Raw genomic sequence first — 22,738 nt, 5'->3', positions numbered from 1 at the left:
GTCTACTTTTCCAACTATATTATTGCATGTCGGTCAGTGGGAATGTCCGTCACATATACTGGTCGCATGGTCTGAGCGTGGGATTTTTTATTTTTGTTATGCGGGAATCGTATCGGCAAACCTGGGAATCGTATTGGCAAACCTGGTTTTCTGTGTAATATTTCCAATCCTCGTGTGTTGTCTAACCTATAACAGTGGAAGATTTATATGTGCTTTTGTAGTTAAAACTGAACTGCTTTTTGTTTTATCGTGCGATGGGTGAAAGGAAGAGACCTTTTATGTCTGTGAGCGAAATCGATCGTGAGATGGACGAAGATGACAGTGATGAATTATTTAGTTCTGAAGATGCCTCTGAGTATGTTCCTGACTCAGACATTCCAAGTTCATCTAGTGATGAGGGTGAGCATTTTTGAACCAATAAATATGTACGTTGACTTGGGCCTAAACCCAAATAGCCCTTTAGCAGATGACATAGAGGTTCAATTCGAAGAAGTACATGATGATGTAATGAATCTTGAAAACATTTCCAATGATCCAAACGTGTTGTTTGTTGTTTCAAACATCCATGATGATTATCAGAGTAAACAAGGTGTTTGGACTGACACAAAGAATGAACCTCAGGTCCACAATTTTACTGGGCAAGAACAGATACACATTCAATCGACAGATCCTGTTGAAATATTTTTAAAAATATATTTGATGAAGATCTGTTAAAGAAAATTGTAGCTTGGATAAATACTCGTGCCTTATTTGTTCAGGGAACTCCTACTACCAAGCATTCAAAACATGCGATGGTGGAAGCCTGTAAATTTAGAGGAATTTAAGAAATTTTTAGGCCTCTCCATACTGATGGGAAACTTGCACTTCCCTTCCATGAAGCACTGCTGGTCAACTTGTGAGCTTTATGACCACCCCCATCTTTGGTAAAAACCATGTCCAGAAATAGGTTTGAGGCGATACTTAGATGTTTATGTTTTTATAACCCTAATGTTGATTCTGCAGATGACAAACTGCATAAAATAAAAAATGTACTGCAGCATCTTTTGACGAATTTCACAAGAGCCTACAGTCCTGGGAAGAATCTGTCACTTGATGAGGCCATGGTATTGTGGCGGGGAAGATTGTCTTTTAGACAATATATCAAAAACAAGCGCCACAAATATGGCATTAAGCTTTATGAGCTTTGCACTCCAGATGGATATATTTTAAATATTCTCGTATACACAGGCAAAGGTACGATATCAGATCCCGTAAAAGGACATTCCTTTGAAGTTGTTACTCGCTTGATGCAGGATTACATAGGTAAGGGACATGCATTGTTCCTAGACAACTTTTACAACAGCGTGGACCTTGCAGAGCACTTGATGCAGTGCAAAACCAATGTTTGTGGTACTTTACAAACAAATCGAGCAGGAAATCCGCAGCAGGTCATCACGGCAAAACTGAAGAAGGGTGAATGTAATAAGTCGCCAAAAAGGAAGTGTAACCGTTATGAAATGGAAGGACAAACGCAATGTTTTGACAATTTTCCACAACCCATGGACCCGGAACAGAAGAAGTAATTAACAAAAGAGGTGAAACCATAACCAAACCCTCAATGGTACTTGCATATAACAAGAACATGAGTGGCATTGATCGCTGTGATCAAATGATTTCATATTATAGTACTCCAAGGAAGTCACTTCGTTGGTATGTCAAAATATTTTTCCACCTCCTTGATGCATCTCTCTGGAATAGCAAGTACATTCTATGCAAGAACCGGGGAAGTAAGATAACCTATTTGGATTTAAGAAACACAATCATAGCACACTTCCTTCAAGTACAGCCAACGCCACAACGCCCTGTTCGACCTAGGCCTAATGAAACAGCACAGACTCGTGAAGGGGGACCGAAGAGTAAGATGTCGTCAGTGCTTCAAGACTCAGAAGAAGAGGAAGGCAACGATTTACTATTGTGAAGTTTGCACAGATAACAGTGACAACAAAATTGGACTTTGCGCAGCCCCATGTTTTGGAGATTGGCATAAGGAGTAATCAAAGAACTAAAAACTTGTTCTTTTTTATTCATCTCGTTTAGCCTATATATGTAGTTTGTAAAATAAACACACAAAGTTTTTTTGTACAATATCGTTTTTATTCAAAACAACAACAAAAATAAAATAAAAGATGGCAATATAGATGTGTAATAGATTTTCTAAATACACATTTTTCTTGACAGTCACATATATGTGACGGTCGGTCCTGCAGCAGATTATCACAAACGCTGTGGCCCGACGTCACGCATGCGTGACGTAAAATAAGAACCTTAGAACTAAAAAAATGAGTTAATATAGTAAATTAAGCATTTTTTAATTGACATAAATTTGAAATATAAATGAGTTTTAACAAAAAAAGAGTTTCAGTCTGAGGTTATGGTAGTTTACTTTTGCACTGGCCTGTAGTGAAACTACAACGTTTCGTATTTGGTCCACTAGAAACACCCATGCGTCACACATACGTGATGCTCGGTAGCGAACGTGTTAAGATAGAAGGGCAAATAATAATTAATTTACCTCATTCAACAGAAAGTTATGACATCTATAAATTAAGATTTTGATGTTTGTATATTTCATATTTGATACAGTATTTTTTATAAAAACTTTAATTTATTTGACTTTTTTTGTTCTCTTACAACAAAAAGCTTATAAATTGTACTTAGTCGTCTAAGAACCTTAACACTTCTTCTGGAGTGACAGGATATTCAGGATGGGTAAAGTTACGGGGTAGGGGCCGCTTCCTATCAAGATCCATGAGGAAGAATTGGGGCACTAATCTCAGTCATGTCCCCCTGAAAGAAGGGAAGGCCAGCTCTGAACCATTCTCTCCAGTCAAAGCAGTCACACCCGTGTTGAGGCTAGCAAGAACCTCTGATAGTTAGGGAACGAACCCCACCAAGCTCCAATAGTCATCTCCCACAGCAGACTAGACCTATCGAATTGCGCTTGCTCCCCAGAATATTGACATTTGCGGTTAGTGATGTGCTGCTCCTGGACATCTATAAGGTTGCCCAGATTTAAGTAACACACCAGTTTTTGCTGTGCCCAGTGGTAGGTTCAACTGGAAGGTATAAACCAACCAGAAGTGATCCCTGCTGGGTTAAAATTTCTTTGACTTTATGAATAGCAAAAGAAACACTTCAGATGGCATAGCAGGCAGAATGATGATGAATTTCAGACACATGATCACAACTCTAGCATGGAATGGAATCAAATAACTATTTAAATCTAATATACTTTTAAGAACATTTGCTTGTAGTGCAACTAAAATAGTGTTTAGTTGCACTAAAAGTGCTTCAAATGATTTAATTCATCATGCTTTACTTTTGAATGACCAAAATACTGAATATTGTGGGGGGGGGGAGGAGAGGATTAAGAAATTTGTTGCACAGAATAAAAGCAAATATTGTATTCATTCTAATACTAATACCACATTACAAACACAACACTTATGCCCACACAAAACAATTCAAATCATATTTCTATTTATGTAGTTTTGTTCCATAAGACTGCACTTTCAATGGTTTACCTTTTATCTGTGGTTTGTTTTCATATTGTTGTTTTCTTGTCACATGATGAATTAGCATTTCTCCCATGAGAACTAGAAAAGCTATGGTGAGCCCACTGATTAAAATACCAAAGGCTCCTTGTAAGTGTTCAATGCTTAAAGGAAGTTTTTGTTCTTCTGATTTAAAGTCTTGATCGTGATCAAGCAATCGAACATCTGACTCCCATTTGTTTAAAAATCCCAATTGCAAAGTCTTAAGCAAAAGTTTGTTTAAAACTGCTTCCAAGGGATTTCCTTTGTTCATTAAGAAGCTAACACTATAGGACATCATACTGTCACTAAGTTTATGAACTTTTGAAAGCCGCAGATTCAAAACGTTTTCAACCATTTCTCTTTTTCCCATTACACTAAAGTTTCTATGTTTAACGAGCTCTTGAAGACATAATTCCAACTGAGAGCACCTAACTTGGTTGTCCAAAACTGATCTGGTGGTTTCATCAATTTCAAGCATGTTAAAAAAGTATACATATATACTTTCAACACTGGTCTTTAAACCTGAATCCCTAAGGTCATGAATATTTGCTATTTCACTTTCAAGTGGAGGGTTGGTCATGAGAGCATACAACACTGATGTATAAGCCATGTACCAATGTAAACAATACATTGCCCAGAAGAAAAATAGTATCCTTAGATAAAAAGGTTTAGGACTTAATGTTGAGGATGCTCCTAGACAAATAATGAATAGCTCTGCAAAAGGAATTCTGTTCAATTTACACACCAAAAATGAATTAATGCTATCAGAGCTGAATTTCTCCATGACCCAATACAAAAAACAGATGATTAGATAAACAAAACCAAGTAATACCCAAATCTCAACAGGAAAAACTCTGAAAATAATTTTCCACTGAGGTGCGATGCTTGGATCCGTAACATACCAATTCAGAGATGAAAATTTGTAAAACAAAGAATACTGGTATTGGTAATACGTCACATACGAAGGAACCACCCCTCCAAAAGCAATATCTACTTTATAGACCATTACATCTAGTATCAATCCTGTCAATGAGCCATTTGGTAGTATTTTGTACCAAGCATCTGGTCCAGGGCTTACAAGTCTATGGAAACTGTAAGTAAAATTTTGTTTTCGTGACAATAATTGCATGAATTCTATTTCAATACCAGCACTACCAGTAAATTCATAAACATCTTCATTTTTACTTTTAATAACTTTTCCAGTAACATACGGACGAGTTGGCTTGGTTCCTGCTATAAAATTACAACCATTAAAGCTCTCAGGATTATACTGAACAAAGTTCATGTTGTATTCTTTTTCATTTGACCCTGGATGAAAATATTTTAACCCATTTCTCTCCACTGAGCGACAAGCATTTTCAGCAGAGAATGGTTTGCCTGTGACTAATGTGAACTGATTATTGCATTCAGATAAAATAAAAAGATTAACTGTTAACCGATTTTTTGACCACATTGTATTGAAAATCTTTGCATGTTGTTGATGATTATCTTTCAGGTTACCACAATGATCGATCAACAGAACTAACATGAAGATTGCTCTAGGATTGAAATAATCCTCTTGTTCTATCCGCTTGATCTGCAATTCAAATTCAGTATAGACTGGAACAATGTATATGTCTGGATAGTAATCAATGACTACAGATTTATTATACGGATGATCCCAGTATTCAAAATAATCACAGCAATAAGTTTCGTTTGTAACGAATGTCCAAAAAGGAGAGATCTTCTTTAAAATTCTGTCAATCACCAAAAATGTGCTATCTTTTTCATTTGGTATTATCACACTGATTAACAGTTTCTGTTTTAAATACCTTTTTCCGATATTCAACATAAATTCACTAAAATTCTCAGCCAAGTTGTTGATTCCACTTTCATTTTTAAAGTTAATACTACAAAAACACTCTTGATTGAAATACACCATTGTTAAAAACACTGTGACAATTTTTAAAACCATTCTAAATTTTTTATACCACTTACAATATGTTTGAGGGGACTTAAACATTAATTATCATTTTTCACCCTGAGACCTGAAACAAAGAACTTACTATAGATTTCTAAAAATTAATAAAGACAAACAAAAACATCAACAAGGTTTAATAGATGGCATTAACTAAAATATAACAAACATCATATTCTGTTATGTTTCCATTTATATTGTTGAAGAACTCCAAAAACAAATTCATGTAATTAAAGTCAACAGGCTATTTTTAGTTAAAATTAAGAATTAGTGAAGAAAATAGGCAAGTAGCATCAATTGCAGTGCAAAATAGAATTTTTAGAGTTGTTCAACATAATAGCAATATGATATTAATTTGTAATTTGATTTGATGTAATACTGTATGAAAACAGAGTATATGTAGTTATAACGACTTGAACTAAAGTGCAACAATAACAACATCAAGAAAAGGATTAAGTATTTCTATCTATATAATTGCAAGGAATGTAAATCCTGCTGCTATTTCTTTCATTGTTACTGATGTTAATTTTATTTTATAAAATGATGAATTGGACCTTGTACTTATTTTATTATGATTCAACTGATTCAATCCTTGACATAAATATCACTATTTAGCTATCAGTTTTGATCTTTATAGTTTTTATAAATTGATTGGTAAGATAGAAGAAAGTGCTACTACAATAGTAGCATAAATGTTTGGCCACAACATCTAATGGTTTAGATAATCTAAATGTAACCTTCAGATCAAAATAAGTGTTTTACATACCCGATCAACTTCAAGTCCATCATTAGCTTAATAAACATAAAATTGATAGCGGATATCTTTTAAGATTACTAAGGATGGGGTTTAATGATAAGAGCAGCAATCCTTTTTCTTTCAATCACTCCATAACAAATGTGGTTATAAAAACTGCCCTTAGAAATCTCTAGAAAATAAATTGAGCTGTCATATATATGTATGTGTGTGGGTGTGTGTGTATGTGCGTGTGCGCGCGTGCGCATGTGTGTGTGTGTGCACGCGCGTGTGTGTGTGTGTGTGTGTGCGCGCGCGCATGTGTGTGTGTGTGTGTGTGTGTGTGTGTGTGTTTAAAATGTGTGTGTGTTGTTTTACATCTTTGTATTCTCCTTGGGTATTATTTGCTATAGGAACCATCTTTGATTTGATTTATATAACATTTTATATAATGCTAGAGATTTCCTAAATATTGTCATTGGTTACAATGTAACAGTAGTCTTAAAGTTATGATGTTGAATTTTGGTAAACTAACTTATCAGAAAAAATATGATATCAATCTTGTTCTATTTTAAAATATCACAAGTGATAGAAATTTAATATCAGCAATGGTCAAATGGCATCTAATAGTCAAATATTAAAATATATTCTCACCAATATGATACAATAATTATAGGTTTTGAAGTCAACAGTTATATGTCATATGCAAGTATTGTAGAACTAGTTGTAAAATGTATAGTAACAAGTTAAACAGGCTACATTAGCATGCTTAAACACATTACAAACCCATTTACTTTTTACTGTAGCAAATCAGTTCAATTTTGTTTTTATGTTACATTGGTATTGTCAATAAACATCTGGGTAAATTATAAAATTATTCTTTTTGCTCTCATGCATTAAGTACACTTATCCAAGAGGCTTAAGCGAATTTGTATTGCATAAGTACTCAACTGGTTTTTCTTGAAATCGTTAGAGAAATTTCTCCTAAGAATTAAATTTATTGCCATCCACACTAGTTTTGGTGAAGGTCCAAATGGGAGGGTATCAAAAGGGTTAAAAGTATGAAATAATAACTTTCTTAGTGAAGGAAACAGGATTTTTCCAGATATTTGCCATCGTTCTGTGAAGCAAAAAATCAGTAACAGTACGTTTCGAGATCTGCCATTTGTAGGAAAAACTGACTCTTTTATCAAAAATTCCAGAGATTTTGTAGAGAAGTCAAAATCCCTGAAGTTGACTGAACTGAAAAGCTAGTAATTTTTGATGTTGAAAGTCTATTTTAATCCTGACTTAGGCATGTGTCACAACGCTCTGGTATGATTTGTTTAATTTATCCTAGGTTGTAATTATGTATTAGGTTAGTTATTTACCTGAAGAAGAGATCAGTTTGCAGATCTCAAAACGTAGTGTTACTGATTTTTTGTTTCACTGAACGTTGGTAAATTTCAGGAAAAATCCTGTTTCCTTCACACTCCTTCCATTGTCAAAAATAAACTTCAAACAAAGAACTTTCTTAGATTATATACTTATATCTGTGAGGAGAAAAGTAAGCGCTGGAACAAAAACCAATGTCTTCAGTGTGTCACTCAAATCAGCCAAATATTGAAAAAAATTATTTATAAAAAAACCAGACCACATCCAGACCAAAACACCCTGTGCAGGCTACAACAGAGGGTCAAGGGGAGCCATGGATTTTCCCAAACTCACCAAAATAAGGGATTACTAGAAACCAAAACCACAGTTACTCTCAATAAGCAACCACCTTATACAGTTCACAAGCTAGGAGATGGTGAGGCATTTCAAGAATTCTTTACAAAGATCATTTCCTACTTTAAAAAAATTCAGGAGCCCATGAAAACACCCCAAAATATGCCAGCAGAGACAGGAAAAATCAGAACAGAGACACCAGAAATAAATTTAAGCTCAAATAGTCAACAGGCTAAGAACAAAACCACCAGTCCCCCATTAAATTCTCCCCATAGTTTTTTAGAGCAGGCTCAGTCATAAAGCAATGCCACAGAACCAAAATATTCCAACGCACTACAGTAGATCAAATCTGTAACAAAGTAATTAAAATTCCACATCAAAATGTTCAGGAAATGACAAACAAAATGGACAGGATAATTAATTTCCTTGAAACCACACAGCCAGATATAGTTATTTTTATTGAACATGGACTTGAGGATGACTAATTAAAGCACACAACAATTCCTGGATTTTACCTTATAATCAAATTTAGTTGAGTAATACACAGGACAGGTGGAATGGCCACTTACATAGCGGACTAGTGTGAAGGAGGTGTGTCTGTCAATATTACACACTACTGCAAAGAATTAATTTGTGAAATGGCCGTGGTAAGGGACACCTCTATGTTGTAGGCATTTACAAACCCCTCAGTGGAAACTTGAGACACTCTTGACATAATTTCCAATTTTATAGAAGAAAAAAGGGCAGAAAACTAATCCTTGATCATGATGGGTGATGTAAATGTAGACAGCTTAAAGTCACATAGCAAGGATACCTTTATTTTAAATGACAGACTAATCAGACACAACCTATTTAGATTTTTGTTGCTTGCCACAAGAATAACTTCTCAAACCTCAACTTCTATAGACTGTGTATGTACAAACCTCAAACATGACAAATTGACAATAGCATTAGTTGAAGCATGTATATCTGACCACACAGTCCAAACAACCAAAGCACATTTTAAAAGACAATTCAAAAAAGAAAACATTGTAACAGTGTATTAAGAGCTCCGTTAGAAAATGAAGACTGGAATAGAGAAGCTTAGAAATATTATGATCTCAGATTGAAAATGCTAAGGCAAAAATCATCTACAGAGTATCTAAATAAATCAGAAAACAAATCTAAAGCTGTATAGCAGATAATACATTCTAAAAGGAGTGAGGACAATCAGAACAATCTAGAACTGAAATTTGAAATTAATGGTAAAGAAACTAGCAACCCACACATAATTGCAGAACATTTAAATAGATTCTTTATAAACATAGTAGACAATACACTTGACATTAATAGACAGCATACTAATAACAGAAAGACATTTCAAGCACAACCTGTCAATTTCCTAAACTGCCAAATAATAATTTGTAAAATTCAGACCATAATAAACCTATATCTTTTTGATCTCATGAAATATATCTTTCAAAATCCTCAATTAGTAAAGCCTAGCAGTATAAAACACTCCCACAATACCATGAATAAAAATGCTGCATCTATTAATTTTAATAGATTGAGCAAAACTCTTGAAAGCCATTCTGTTATTGTGCTGAGAGTATACAACCATTTGTTACACTTAGTCCTAAAGTACAATAAAAAAATATTCTCGAATAAATATTACTTATGGCTGTTAGATAACCCATTTTATGCACTGGGCAAGTTCTTCCTATTAAAAAACATTTTATTTTAAATTCCCCAATGCCACTGGCTGTATTTGGGTATTGCAGTTTATGTTTGCGTAACATAAGATATAGATAATCTAAGATTTATAACTGACTTGGCTATATTTAAAATGAAAGCTGTAATGGGGCTTTGTCAATGATCTTTATTCTATGGCAATAAAAAATTGATTGATTGATTGACTGAACCATTTTAGGCTGCTCTGATTACCCATATTGATGAATTTTTGAAGTTATAAAATATCATTAAATCCTTAATCAGCAATAAAATATTAATAGTAAATAATGATCCTTTCTTTAGTATTGTTGTATTCTATACAACCATTCAAACTTAAATGTATAGGTAAAATTAAAAAATACACCCAATTTATAACACACACATTTTAATAAACTCTCGTAATTAATAACATTAAAATACTGTCAAATCTTAAAGAGGCTACCTGGAATTCTGCTCTTGATTACCTCAACCACTATGATAAAGACACCAGAATGTAAAATTTAAGTTTGCTTTGAATCTCCTAATTATTCGGAATGACAGAAAGAAGCTATATGCATCCAGATTGGTTTGTTTGTAATTTATATACACAACAATTATTAAAACACATCGACCAGGTTAAATTCTATAAAAATAATCTCTAAATTATCACTGTATCACAATAGTAACAGTGTCATACAAAATATGCAGTATTATGAAAGCTTAATCAGAATTTTAGAAGAGAAATAATAATACTAGGAAATTATACAGTAATCTGGGCCAACAACTCGGACATTTTCAAGTGTTGGTCTGCTGATTCTTATTAGAAATTAAAATTCTAAAAATAAAGCACACAGTCAAAAATATTATTAAGTTTAAAAAAAGATAAGAGTAAATAACCCAAACAAGTATTCTACTTATTTTCTTCTAACAATTTCAGTAACAATTTAAATGGGCCTTCAATGTGGCTATAATTTTAAATGGACTGGAAATTTATGAATTAAAATTATAAAAACACTCCCACAATACCATGAATAAAAATGCTGCATCTATTAATTTTAATAGATTGAGCAAAACTCTTGAAAGCCATTCTGTTATTGTGCTGAGGGTATACAACCATTTTTTACCCTTAGTCCTAAAGTACAATAAAAAAATATTCTCGAATAAATATTACTTATGGCTGTTAGATAACCCATTTTATGCACTGGGCAAGTTCTTCCTATTAAAAAACATTTTATTTTAAATTCCCCAATGCCACTGGCTGTATTTGGGTATTGCAGTTTATGTTTGCGTAACATAAGATATAGATAATCTAAGATTTATAACTGACTTGGCTATATTTAAAATGAAAGCTGTAATGAGGCTTTGTCAATGATCTTTATTCTATGGCAATAAAAAATTGATTGATTGATTGACTGAACCATTTTAGGCTGCTCTGATTACCCATATTGATGAATTTGTGAAGTTATAAAATGTCATTAAATCCTTAATCAGCAATAAAATATTAATAGTAAATAATGATCCTTTCTTTAGTATTGTTGTATTCTTTACACCCATTCAAACTTAAATGTATAGGTAAAATTAAAAAAATACACCCAATTTATAACACACACACATTTTAATAAACTCTCGTAATTAATAACATTAAAATACTGTCAAATCTTAAAGAGGCTACCTGGAATTCTGCTCTTGATTACCTCAACCACTATGATAAAGACACCTGAATGTAAAATTTAAGTTTGCTTTGAATCTCCTAATTATTCGGAATGACAGAAAGAAGCTATATGCATCCAGATTGGTTTGTTTGTAATTTATATACACAACAATTATTAAAACACATCGACCAGGTTAAATTCTATAAAAATAATCTCTAAATTATCACTGTATCACAATAGTAACAGTGTCATACAAAATATGCAGTATTATGAAAGCTTAATCAGAATTTTAGAAGAGAAATAATAATACTAGGAAATTATACAGTAATCTGGGCCAACAACTCGGACATTTTCAAGTGTTGGTCTGCTGATTCTTATTAGAAATTAAAATTCTAAAAATAAAGCACACAGTCAAAAATATTATTAAGTTTAAAAAAAGGTAAGAGTAAATAACCCAAACAAGTATTCTACTTATTTTCTTCTAACAATTCAGTAACAATTTAAATGGGCCTTCAATGTGGCTATAATTTTAAATGGACTGGAAATTTATGAATTAAAATTATAGATAATAATAAATAACACTGCATTACAGCAAAGTTTATAAAAAGCTTCAAATATTTCACTCATAAACTGAAATTTATTTAAATAAAACAACACAGGAAATGTTTTTTATTATAAAATAAAATTTTATAAAGAATAATTTATACCAGCCATATTTCATCATAAAAGAATGCTTATTTCACAGTGTGAAAGGGCAAATATTATTCTGCATTTTATAAAAAATGCATTCATCTCTTAAAAGAGTAAAAAAACAATAAAAAAGTCAATTAGAATTGTAAGTAATTGTATTTGTTCATAAAGTATAATAATAATACTTCTATCATAATAAATCCTGCTTAATGCAATGTTAAAAATGTGTTTAGAATATTGACAGTACATAAAACCTCATTTACTCACTACAATCACTAATATTACACATTTGTACTATTCAGTCATCACTGTACTAATAAATACTAAGACGTAACATTTTACGTTTCCAGGTAGCCTAAAAAAGAACATATAAATAGGAAACTTTTATACATAAAACTTAGGATAAGAGAATCTTTGGTTTCGTAAGTCTTTGACGAAGTGATGTTCACAGAGCAGATTTTAACGACACTTAGTATTTACACAACTTTGACATTTGGAGTTCGGTTTTGACATCGTTCGCTGAGCCGTTTGCGCAGTGACTCGGTGGGGGGGTGTTCTGTTGGTCGCAGCAGTTGCCGAAAATCGTATGGTCCATTCATTTCTTCCGTGGCCAAGGGGGTTGGATGTCTGTAACATGAAAATTAGCTGTGAAACTGTGTTCCTTTACTTTACAATATGAATTTGTGTAAAACAAGTTTACCAATAATATTATGGTGTTGTTAAGGGTGGGATATCTGACTGAGGAGTGAAAAATTGTATTTAATAGTTCAAAACTTGACCTGTCATGGCCCAGATAAGCGTGCAAGTACTAAATGTACAACTGTGTCCATCAGATTACACTAGGCTGTTACAGGTTTATTCCGAACTGGCTGTTTTTTATTCCGCAACCCCCCCTTAGGGGTGGGGGGTGGTGTGGGGGGGGGTTATGTGACTTTTCTTGTATAAATTAGTTATAGACTAACTTTTAAAAGTCCAATCATGTATAAAAACCAAGTATTAACATATTTTTATTTTTGGGTAAATGGCCCCCTTAAAAATAATAAGCATATTAAATAAAGTTAACCATTCATGTAAAGTAAATAAATTAGCATTTTTATATTTATTTATACTTAAAGATCAATATTTTTATTTTTGTTTTACCTGTATTCACTCGAACTTAGTTGTAGTTGGTATTGGCATATTCTAAACATGTAAGATGATGTATAAAATAACATGTTTCCCTAAAGAGTGCCTTGTACTGGTACTTGCTTTATTTCCATATGTATATATGAGGTGTGGCTAGAAAATAACCGGATTAGTATGGCGAAGCCACAGAACGAACGCAATAAGGTTGTATATCATAAGGAGTCATGTGACTCCCCCTCCCAACCCTTTTCATGTTTTGTTTGGTTCTCACTTTTTTTCCATTCGTTGCACCAGTTATAAGCAGTTAACCTTTTGTATCTGAATCGGAAAAGATGTTGAGTATTGAGAAAGGACAGGATGTGAACATCAAATTTTTCTTTTTAAACTTGGAAAATCTGCAAGTGAAACATTTGTAATGTTACAAGTGTATGGTGATGACAGTTATCATGAAACACAAGGCTTTGAGCAGTTTAAACAACTTGAAGATGGTCATGAAGACACGAGTTACTAACACACATGTATAATCAGACCATCATCGTCAAAAACTGATGGTGACATTGAAAAGATTGGTAACCTCATTCACCTACATTACTGATACTTAGTCAGAATTACTATATTACCTATGTGAGTGTACACAGAGAAAACGGAACAATTTGTGGAAAAAAACAAGGCATTGATCCTCTACCAGGACAATGTTCCAGCTTATAAAGCTTTGACAGTGAAGAAGTTTATGGCCAAACACAACATCCCAGTCTTAGATCATGCACCCTACTCATCTGACTTGACTCCTAGTGACTTCTTTTGTTCCCTAAACTCAAGTCAGCTTTGAAAGGAACAAGATTTGACTATTAAAACAGTAAAAGGAAAAGCGACGGAAGTCATGCACAGGGTTACAGTAAATGATCAGCTATGGGCGGAATAAGTACTAAAGTCAGAGAAAACACGAGAAGTGGTGGGAGGGGAAGTCACATGACTGGACATATAATATGCAGCCTTATTGTGTTCGTTCTGTGGCTCCGCCAATACTAATCCTGTTATTTTCTAGCCACACCTTGTATAGCTTTCTTTATATATATATATATATATATATATATAAAATATATATATATATTTATATAGGAGCAAGAAATAAATACGCATTTTAGTCTTGGTGGAGCGACTACTTTGTGTGAATATGTTTTGATTACATCAAATTTGATTTGATTAGTCACTTAAACAATAAACAATGTTTTACCATAGAGTGCCAAGGCCAGATGTCATCATTACATAGCCTGGAATAGTACTGATTTAACAGATAATCTAACAAGTATAAGGTAACAATGTATTACCTTACAATGCCAAGGTCAGATGTCATCATTACATAGCCTGGAATAGTATTGATTTAACAGATAATCTAACCAGTATAAGGTAACAATGTATTACCTTACAATGCCAAGGTCAGATGTCATCATTACATAGCCTGGAATAGTATTGATTTAACAGATAATCTAACCAGTATAAGGTAACAATGTATTACCTTACAGTGCCAAGGTCAGATGTCATCATTACATAGCCTGGAATAGTATTGATTTTACAGTGGCCCTAATGAGTTCTAGGTAAGAAACCGTTAACTTGCTTGATGAAATATATAAACTATAATGTCTTCTACTCGTACTCCACAGTAACTGAATTTTAAATAATTGTATTGTTTAACCTTAATAACCTGTAATTTTATGGTTCCTGATGCCTGTACAATTCTCCATGAATATATAATAAAGAATATTGTCTATTAAAACTTTCTACATCATAGAGTATTAAAAAAAACCACATTTTAAATTGAGCTTTTAAATTTATATACAGCCCAAAACTGATGAAGTGTTATGTTAGGAAGAGATGAATTTTAAACATTTCAACTAATTAAACTATAAATAATAAATAACAATAAAATACATAATATAATACTACACATTTAAAATCAATGTTTAAACAAAAGACAATGTAACTGTGATTCTACAACTAATGTGGAAACAACTATTCTCGGACACGTCAGTCAACAGACATAGATGGATCAGTCAGTAGCAGATAATGAACCAGTGGCCGATCACAAATTTTACACTTCCAAAATGATGTGAATGTCACAATGGAGATGAGATCTTATTATTTGTTAGTTACATTCTCAATCTTGGTTGTGTAAACATTGATGGTATATAAAAACAAAAATCACAATACCATTTTATGTATGGTGTCTAACCATGTCCTTTACTCACTAAGGGTTAAATAACAGAAATTCTACCATAGGGCTACTATAGGGCTTCATTACTTCATTACTAAAAATTTCAAAAAAATATACTAAAATGCAAAACCACTTTAATTTGTAAGGAAAACTCTCATTCACTTTGCTCACCCGGTTGATGAATTGATCTTGAACAGAAAAGTGCCCACAGAAAACAAACACAAATAGTTTAATGTATAGCAATACAAAGACTTGTTAATCTTTGTAAAGTACACACTCACAAAGAGGTTTAGAAATACAAAATACGCAAAGTCTTGTATACTAACATTAAATGGAGATGAAAGTTATCATCACATTTGGCAAGATAAGCTGAAGTGCTTCATCATAAAATTCTAACTCAACAGAAAACACATAACATCCATGCAAAGTTCCAATAATTGTCTGAACAAGAGTACCTCGGTGTCACGGGTGGACTCTGCCAGTGGAGGTTGTTCCTCCCTGCATTGAGCAGTTCTCTGCGTTCTGCTTCTATACTGAGAGTCACCATCCGTGGCCTTCAAAAAACATCAGTACAAATATTACTTTAATCAAGGTGGGATTGTAAGATAGCTTAAGGAGGTATTTCAGTCCAATACTAATACCAGTTTTGAAAACTAGATGATACCCAAATACTTCAAGCAGGATACTCCTGGAGTTTCAAAACCATTACCTACATGTTGTTTGTTGTTTTCACCATACTATGCTAATGTATCCACAATTTGTGCACAAACTGTTATTAAGTCAAGCCCATCCAGTCATCCAATAATATATACCACTGGATTAACAAATTCTAGTTTCATATTAAACATGCATAAACTGTATTGGCTCTTTTTTTGTTTGTTAAAAATAATATAATATATATATACATACATATATATATATATATATATATATGTGTGTGTGTGTGTGTGTGTGTGTGTGTGTGTGTGTTTTGAAATTAATTTTATAATTTGTAGATATATACATATATATGTATATATATATATATATATATATATATATATATATATATATATATATATATATATATATACAGATTTAATTTTAAAAAGTCGAATTTCCTCTTCAGGAAGTACAAAATATATGAGCCTTCATATAAATAATCCCAATCTTCATACGAGGCGTGTCCAGAAAGTAAGCACCATTTCACTGGAATACCGCTGAAGCATTACTGTCAGCACTCTGCAAATGTGCAATTGTTCTTTTAATTCATCGGTTCGACATTAACACCATTACTTGTCTCTACTGATTAATACTGTGTTTTGTGTTTTCTATGGCCATTGAAAATGTTTAGAACAGTTGATAGTCCTACCAACTGTAAGATATGGTCTGTAAATTGGTTTTATAATGTCAAGGTGATGAAAATGTAATAAGTGATGGAATGATGTGAAAGTAGGCTAAGCGGTTTAAAGAGAAACGGATGAAAAACATCCATGACAAAACACAAAGTGAAACCTCTGTTGAGAATGATGACAGATACATTTTTACAAGTTTAGAAAAGTGTTTTTCATATGATCTTGTAACTAAACACTCAGATTATTACAAGCCGTTTTCCTGCTAAAAGAAAATCATCACATACCTTCTAAAGATGTTAATAACCTAATTGAACATTTTGGTTGGGAAGTGTTCGCTCACGTCATACAACCCAGACCTTGCACCCTCTAACTACCACTTGTCCCTGCACATGAAATATGAATGTGGTAGTATATGCCTCAAATGTAATAATGATAGACAAAAGCGGAATATAGTTATGGCTGTCAATAATGCTGTAAATATTTTCTTTCTTTTCTTTCTTTCTTTCTTTGTCTTAAATGACAAAATATTTCTCTGAGGAAGGCTTAGATAAGATGATCACTCACTGCAAGCGACTGAACAATGGTGGAAACTATGATGAAATATATACTTTAAGGACAAAATCTTTCATAATAAAATAAAATAATCTCTAGAAAAATATTTTGTGTTTTCATTATTACAACAGTATTTACTTTCCAGACATGTTAACATGTTTGTTCCAGACTGTTAACGTACGTATTTTATTACTGTAACTATTATAAACACATCCAATGTTTATCTATTATAAGCTATTAAAATAAAGAACATTTAATTTTGACTTTATTGATTACACAATTTTTAGTGGATGGTTGCACTTTACGGAATTTCAGATAATGATCAAAAATACTTTATATTTAATACAAAATATAAAAGCCTAATATTTTTATGGTTATTTGTGTTTATTATATAATTTATAATTGAATACTTAATATTTCCTATGCATATTTATAAATAAATAAGAAGCATATAACCCTCTGAGTGCCACGTGATTTGTAGTGTACTGACCATCTGTGGTGTATTTCAGACCATTAGTTTTGCCACCTACCACCCAGAGCTTTAAATATTCAAAATTAAAGTAATATTGACAGTTATGCAAGTTTGTTAAGACATTATTGTCACACTCAGCCCATGTGACCGACGATAAAGGAGTGGCAGACAGTTCTTTTCCAATGAAATAACATTATTGTGTTATGCTAGATAAAAATACTGTAAACATAAAGGTTTATCAGGCTGATACATATGCAGTGAAATTCAGTATTGCATATATATATATATATATATATATATATATATATAGATATATATATATATATATATATATATACAGGGTGTATATTATGTCTGGAAACACCCAAATATATCCTTTAATAATTTAAATATAAATTTGAAACCTCTTACAATCGTGATAGAGATTGGGCAATCTACTTTTTGGAACAATGTTTTGTTATGTCACACCAACGGGGGACGTCCTGCCGAGGGTATCGTGAATATTCTTAATGGAAGCCTATAACCTTGTCGATACATAATTTTAAAGGTAATAGCTTACTGAATTTGAATGCCACAAACCACATCTCAAAGGAATTATTCTATCAGAAAAAATAGAGCATTTTTAGTATTGAAAATTTACTGATGGTTCAACAATGTAATTTTTAACATGGTTCTTTGCCACAAAATGTGTTACACTAATTTTTTTAGCATTTTTTTAAATGTTCAATTAAAATAAAATAAACAATTTATTTTTAAGCTGGTTTCATTAGTACAAATTTACCAGTTTTTATTACAATGAATAAAACTTATGAGTCACTTTCTCTCTGATTACTTATGAATCTGTACTTGGTGTTTTCACCAGTCAGCAGGAAGGTTTAAAGAGACAAAGGTCACTAGCCTAATGAGAAACATTATTGTGTTATTAATCATCTGGTCTACAGGTTTCAGTTTGTTGAGCATGGAGCTTTCACTAGACAGGTCTAAGCTTGGGAATTACAATTGGACAAAGGTCATATCATTTTTCCTGTCGAGTTAATCAGTGTCTCTGAAGCATTGCTGTCAACAAGTTATCTCTAATTACAGTAGTTCAGTTTTTATTTGGCATTTTAATGGAATTGTCTGAAAGAGAACGAATTACTCTGTTGATGATGCGAGGATATGGCGATCGTCAAAGATCTTATCGGGAAGTTTGTAAATTTGTTTTAATGACACTTTCCCAGAAAGGAATCCCATAAGTGTTTCAACAATATCAAAAACTATTGAGCGTTTTGAAATGACAGGGAGTGTACGTAATCGGCCAAAGTCCGGTAGGATACAATCTGCAACAGATGAAGAACATGCACTAGATGTTTTGCAACATTTATTGAAGACCCACATACATCGCTCAGAAAAGCTGCACAGCAAACATGATATGCACCCTATGTCTGTGAGTAAGATTTTTGAAAATAATAAATACAAACCATTTAAAGTTCATTTAGTCCAACAGTTAAGTGAGGATGATTACGACAGAAGAGTTGAGTTTTGTGAACTTGTGATGCGCAAATGTGATGACAATAGAGATTTTCTGACCATACATACTATTTTCTGATGAGGCAACTTTTTTCCTAAATGGCAATGTTTAACAGGCACAATTGCCCGTTACTGGGCTAGTGAAAACCCACATTGGATTACTGAGTCCCATTCACAGCAACCACAAAAACTGAAACGAATGGTGTGGAATTTTAGGTAACAAAATTGTTGGACCCTTTTTCATCAATGGAAATTTAAATGCCGAAAATTTACTACAATATGCTCCAAATGAAATAATTTCCCAGCTATTCAAAATTGCATTCAGGAGAATACTTTGATAATGTATGGTTTCAGCAGGATGGTGCTCACTCCCACCCCATTATGGGAGAGACAGGTTAAGAGAGTATTTGGATTTTTTAAGGTTTCCTCATAAATGGATTGGCCGAAGAGGAGAAATCGAATGGCCTCCAAGATCTCCGGATTTGTCACCAAATCGATTATTTCCTATGGGGTCATTTAAAATCCAATGTTTATAGAAGAAAGCCTCATAATTTGGAAGACCTAAGAAACAGGATTATAGAGGAGATTGCTTTGATAACTGAAGAAATGTTAGGCAAAACTCTGTCGAATCATTTTACACAAGATTGGCTCGTTGTCAAACCGTAGAAGGAACACAGTTCGAACAATTGCTTTGACACCAAATGCAGGTAAAACGTTTGTTGTCAGACTTTTTCTAACAGCATACATTATTTTTTATTTGTAATAAGAAATCAATAACATAAGTATTTCCATAATTGTACTGTAATAAAAAAACTGGCAAATTTGTGCTAATAGAACCAGCTTCTTAAAATGAAATTTTTGTTTTATTTAATTGAACATTTAAAAAATGCTAAAAAATTAGTGTAACACATTTTGTGGCTCAAGAAGAACCATGTTAAAATTACATTGTTGAACATCAGTAAATTTTCAATACTAAAAATGCTCTATTTTCAGATAGAATAATTCCTTTGAGATGCGGTTTGTGGCATTCAATTCAGTAAGCTATTACCTTTAAAATTATGTTATCACAAGGTATAGGCTTCCATAGACGATTAAGAATATTCACGATACCCTCGGCAGGACGTCCCCCGTTGGTGTGACATAACAAAAAAACATTGTTTTTTTTTCCCAAAAAGTAGATGCCCAATCTCTATCACGATTTGTAAGAGGTTTCAAATTTATATTTTAAATTATTAAATGGATATATTTGGGTGTTTCCAGACATAATATACACCCTGTATATATATGTGTTGTTTTTTTGTTTGGGGGTGTGTTTTTTTTTTTTTTTACAAAAAATATAAAAATGCCAACAATTTCATAAAAAATATCAGCAGATTCATCATAAATATCACTTTGGTAATTGCAAAGTCAACAATAGTCACTTTTGTTTTGAGCGTGGATATTTTCCACTAAAGGTCACTTCATCCTAAAACTGTTAGTATTCTTTTAAAACAATTTACACCAAGACCACCTTCTATCATTACAAAAGCATTTAAGGTAAAGTTCAAACAATCTCACTTCTAATTAATCATTGAAACAAAAACAGCAGTTGTTAGTCAAAACAACTGCTATGGAACCATTAATAAGCTAATTTGAAGATTTTAAATTATTACATTTATTTAGACAAAATACATTTTTTATTGTAAAGAACAAATTAACTTCAAAATTTACAACAAAATTGTGTTACAGCCAATTCTATGAGTTACAAAAATATTTGAAACATTTTTAGAGTCCAATTTTGAACTTTTGGTGTATAAATTAAATTTCTCAGATCTTGTAATGATTTTTCTGATAATGATTCTTGTCATGGTAACAATCTTATAAAACTTCACATAGTAATAATTGCAAAAGAATTTTAAATATTCATATTTTTATGAAAATAGAAATTGTTAGTAAAAGTTTAAACTGTATTACAAGGCGTTTTCACTTAACACACAAACAGGAATACAAACTCAGTGCTAATCACTTTTAGTTCAACTAATATATCAGCCATAGAACCAACAAACCATAGAAAAAAGAAAAATATAAAACTCACACTAATCAATATTTCAAAACTTATTGAATGCACTTATTGTCAGTTTATGGCTAAAAAACTAAGAACTGTATAAAGTAACGAAATACGAATTTGATTTTGACACCAATGCTGACTCATTATACAATATTTCCAATGTTGCATGTGGAGATGCTGCAACACTGCAAGGGTTAAATTATGAAAACTCAGTAAAGGGTAACAAACATACAATATTATGATTACTAAATGTCTATCTATGATGAAGTGGTAATAGGTATCATATTCATTGTATCAAGGTTTATTATTTTTCAGTTTTTTACCCTTTATTCGCTATGTGATTAAGCCAATACTGTTACAAGTGCTACTTTTGTGTTAATATGTTTATGACATACAGCTGGTGTTTAATATTGTATTTTCATTCCAAAGTATAAATTCACTGCTTTCTAGCTTTTCACCCTAATATATTTAATTATTGGTTAATTATAGAGATTTAATGTATGCCTGGTAATATTTGGAGGTTAAGTGGAAGAGACAACCCACTTTGCCTTTGTAGTAAATACATGTTTCATTTCATTTCGTAGCAGTAGAGCAATAAATTTAAATGTTTTGTATAGAAGTGTGATAAAATATTTTTAAAACAGGAAAACTTTTTCACCTACAATATATTGGCCCTCACTTTCAAAAACTGGGCTCAAGAAGCAACTATGGTTTTCAATGCACAATCTTAACAGACGTTCTACACAGCAACTGTGACTCCACCTTAATACAATGAGATGCATTGTCGATGATTACTGATGAAATGTACAGGGAATTAAATAGAAAAAAGCAAAACTCAATGACAGCGCAGGGGGCCAGGGAAGGCAAAGTATGTATGTGGGTCTCATGTCTACCTGAGGGGACGAAGTTGGTTTTCCAGCTGGATGATCGGCAAGTCCCAGGCCGAAATCTCATCTGATGAATCCGGTGACGGACTGTAACCCACCATAGTACCACCACAATAGCACCAAATATGTATCACACAATGAATTAATAATTTTTTTGATAATATTTCAATATTTAATCTCTCTTGGATTTAGTTTTCAACATTCCCATTCTTGAATCGTTTAATTTTTGCGATATAATGATTACTACTTGATTCTGATTTCAACTGTTGTTATTCTTCAAGGCCTGTGAACATTAATATTTCATATCTGGACTTGTGACCCTCAATAAAAAGACTAGAGAATAGAATAAAATGTATTGGAAATTGCATTCTGTCATTACTAAAATCACATAGAGAACAGTTACAAAAGTCACAATATGTGTAAGCTGCATTTTAAAACACATGGAACCAAAATTAATTTAAACACAAGTACAATAAGTACTTAATTTATTTTATGATATTATAAATTATAATTTATATATTAAAATATTTCATAATATATCTACAGTATCCCATTGAAAATTAAATTAAAAATAATTGTTTAGTAAATTAATGGCAT

The 22,738-nt window shown here is 32.4% G+C and overlaps 1 protein-coding gene across 4 annotated transcripts in view; it reads right to left on the bottom strand.

The window, feature by feature from the left end:
- Positions 1–11,265: 11,265 nt before the first annotated feature.
- LOC124354869 (myosin-IIIb-like) overlaps positions 11,266–22,738 on the bottom strand; it is a 43,645-nt gene continuing 32,172 nt past the window's right edge. Inside the window, exons 19-22 of one of the 4 annotated variants that reach the window (XM_046805626.1) lie at positions 22,148–22,228; positions 15,796–15,894; positions 15,512–15,528; positions 11,266–12,630 (exon numbers count right to left, since the gene is read on the bottom strand). In XM_046805626.1, the coding sequence (XP_046661582.1) occupies positions 12,599–12,630; positions 15,512–15,528; positions 15,796–15,894; positions 22,148–22,228 (229 nt within the window). In that variant the 3' untranslated portion in view covers positions 11,266–12,598. Of the gene's footprint in view, positions 12,631–15,511; positions 15,529–15,795; positions 15,895–22,147; positions 22,239–22,738 lie in introns of those variants that run through there. The other 3 variants (XM_046805624.1, XM_046805625.1, XR_006921721.1) reach the window with 3 other exon arrangements.

This window comes from Homalodisca vitripennis, chromosome 2 (assembly GCF_021130785.1).
Source record: "Homalodisca vitripennis isolate AUS2020 chromosome 2, UT_GWSS_2.1, whole genome shotgun sequence".
In the NCBI taxonomy this organism is placed as follows: Eukaryota; Metazoa; Arthropoda; class Insecta; order Hemiptera; family Cicadellidae; genus Homalodisca; species Homalodisca vitripennis.
This window is presented reverse-complemented; position numbering and strand designations above follow the sequence as displayed.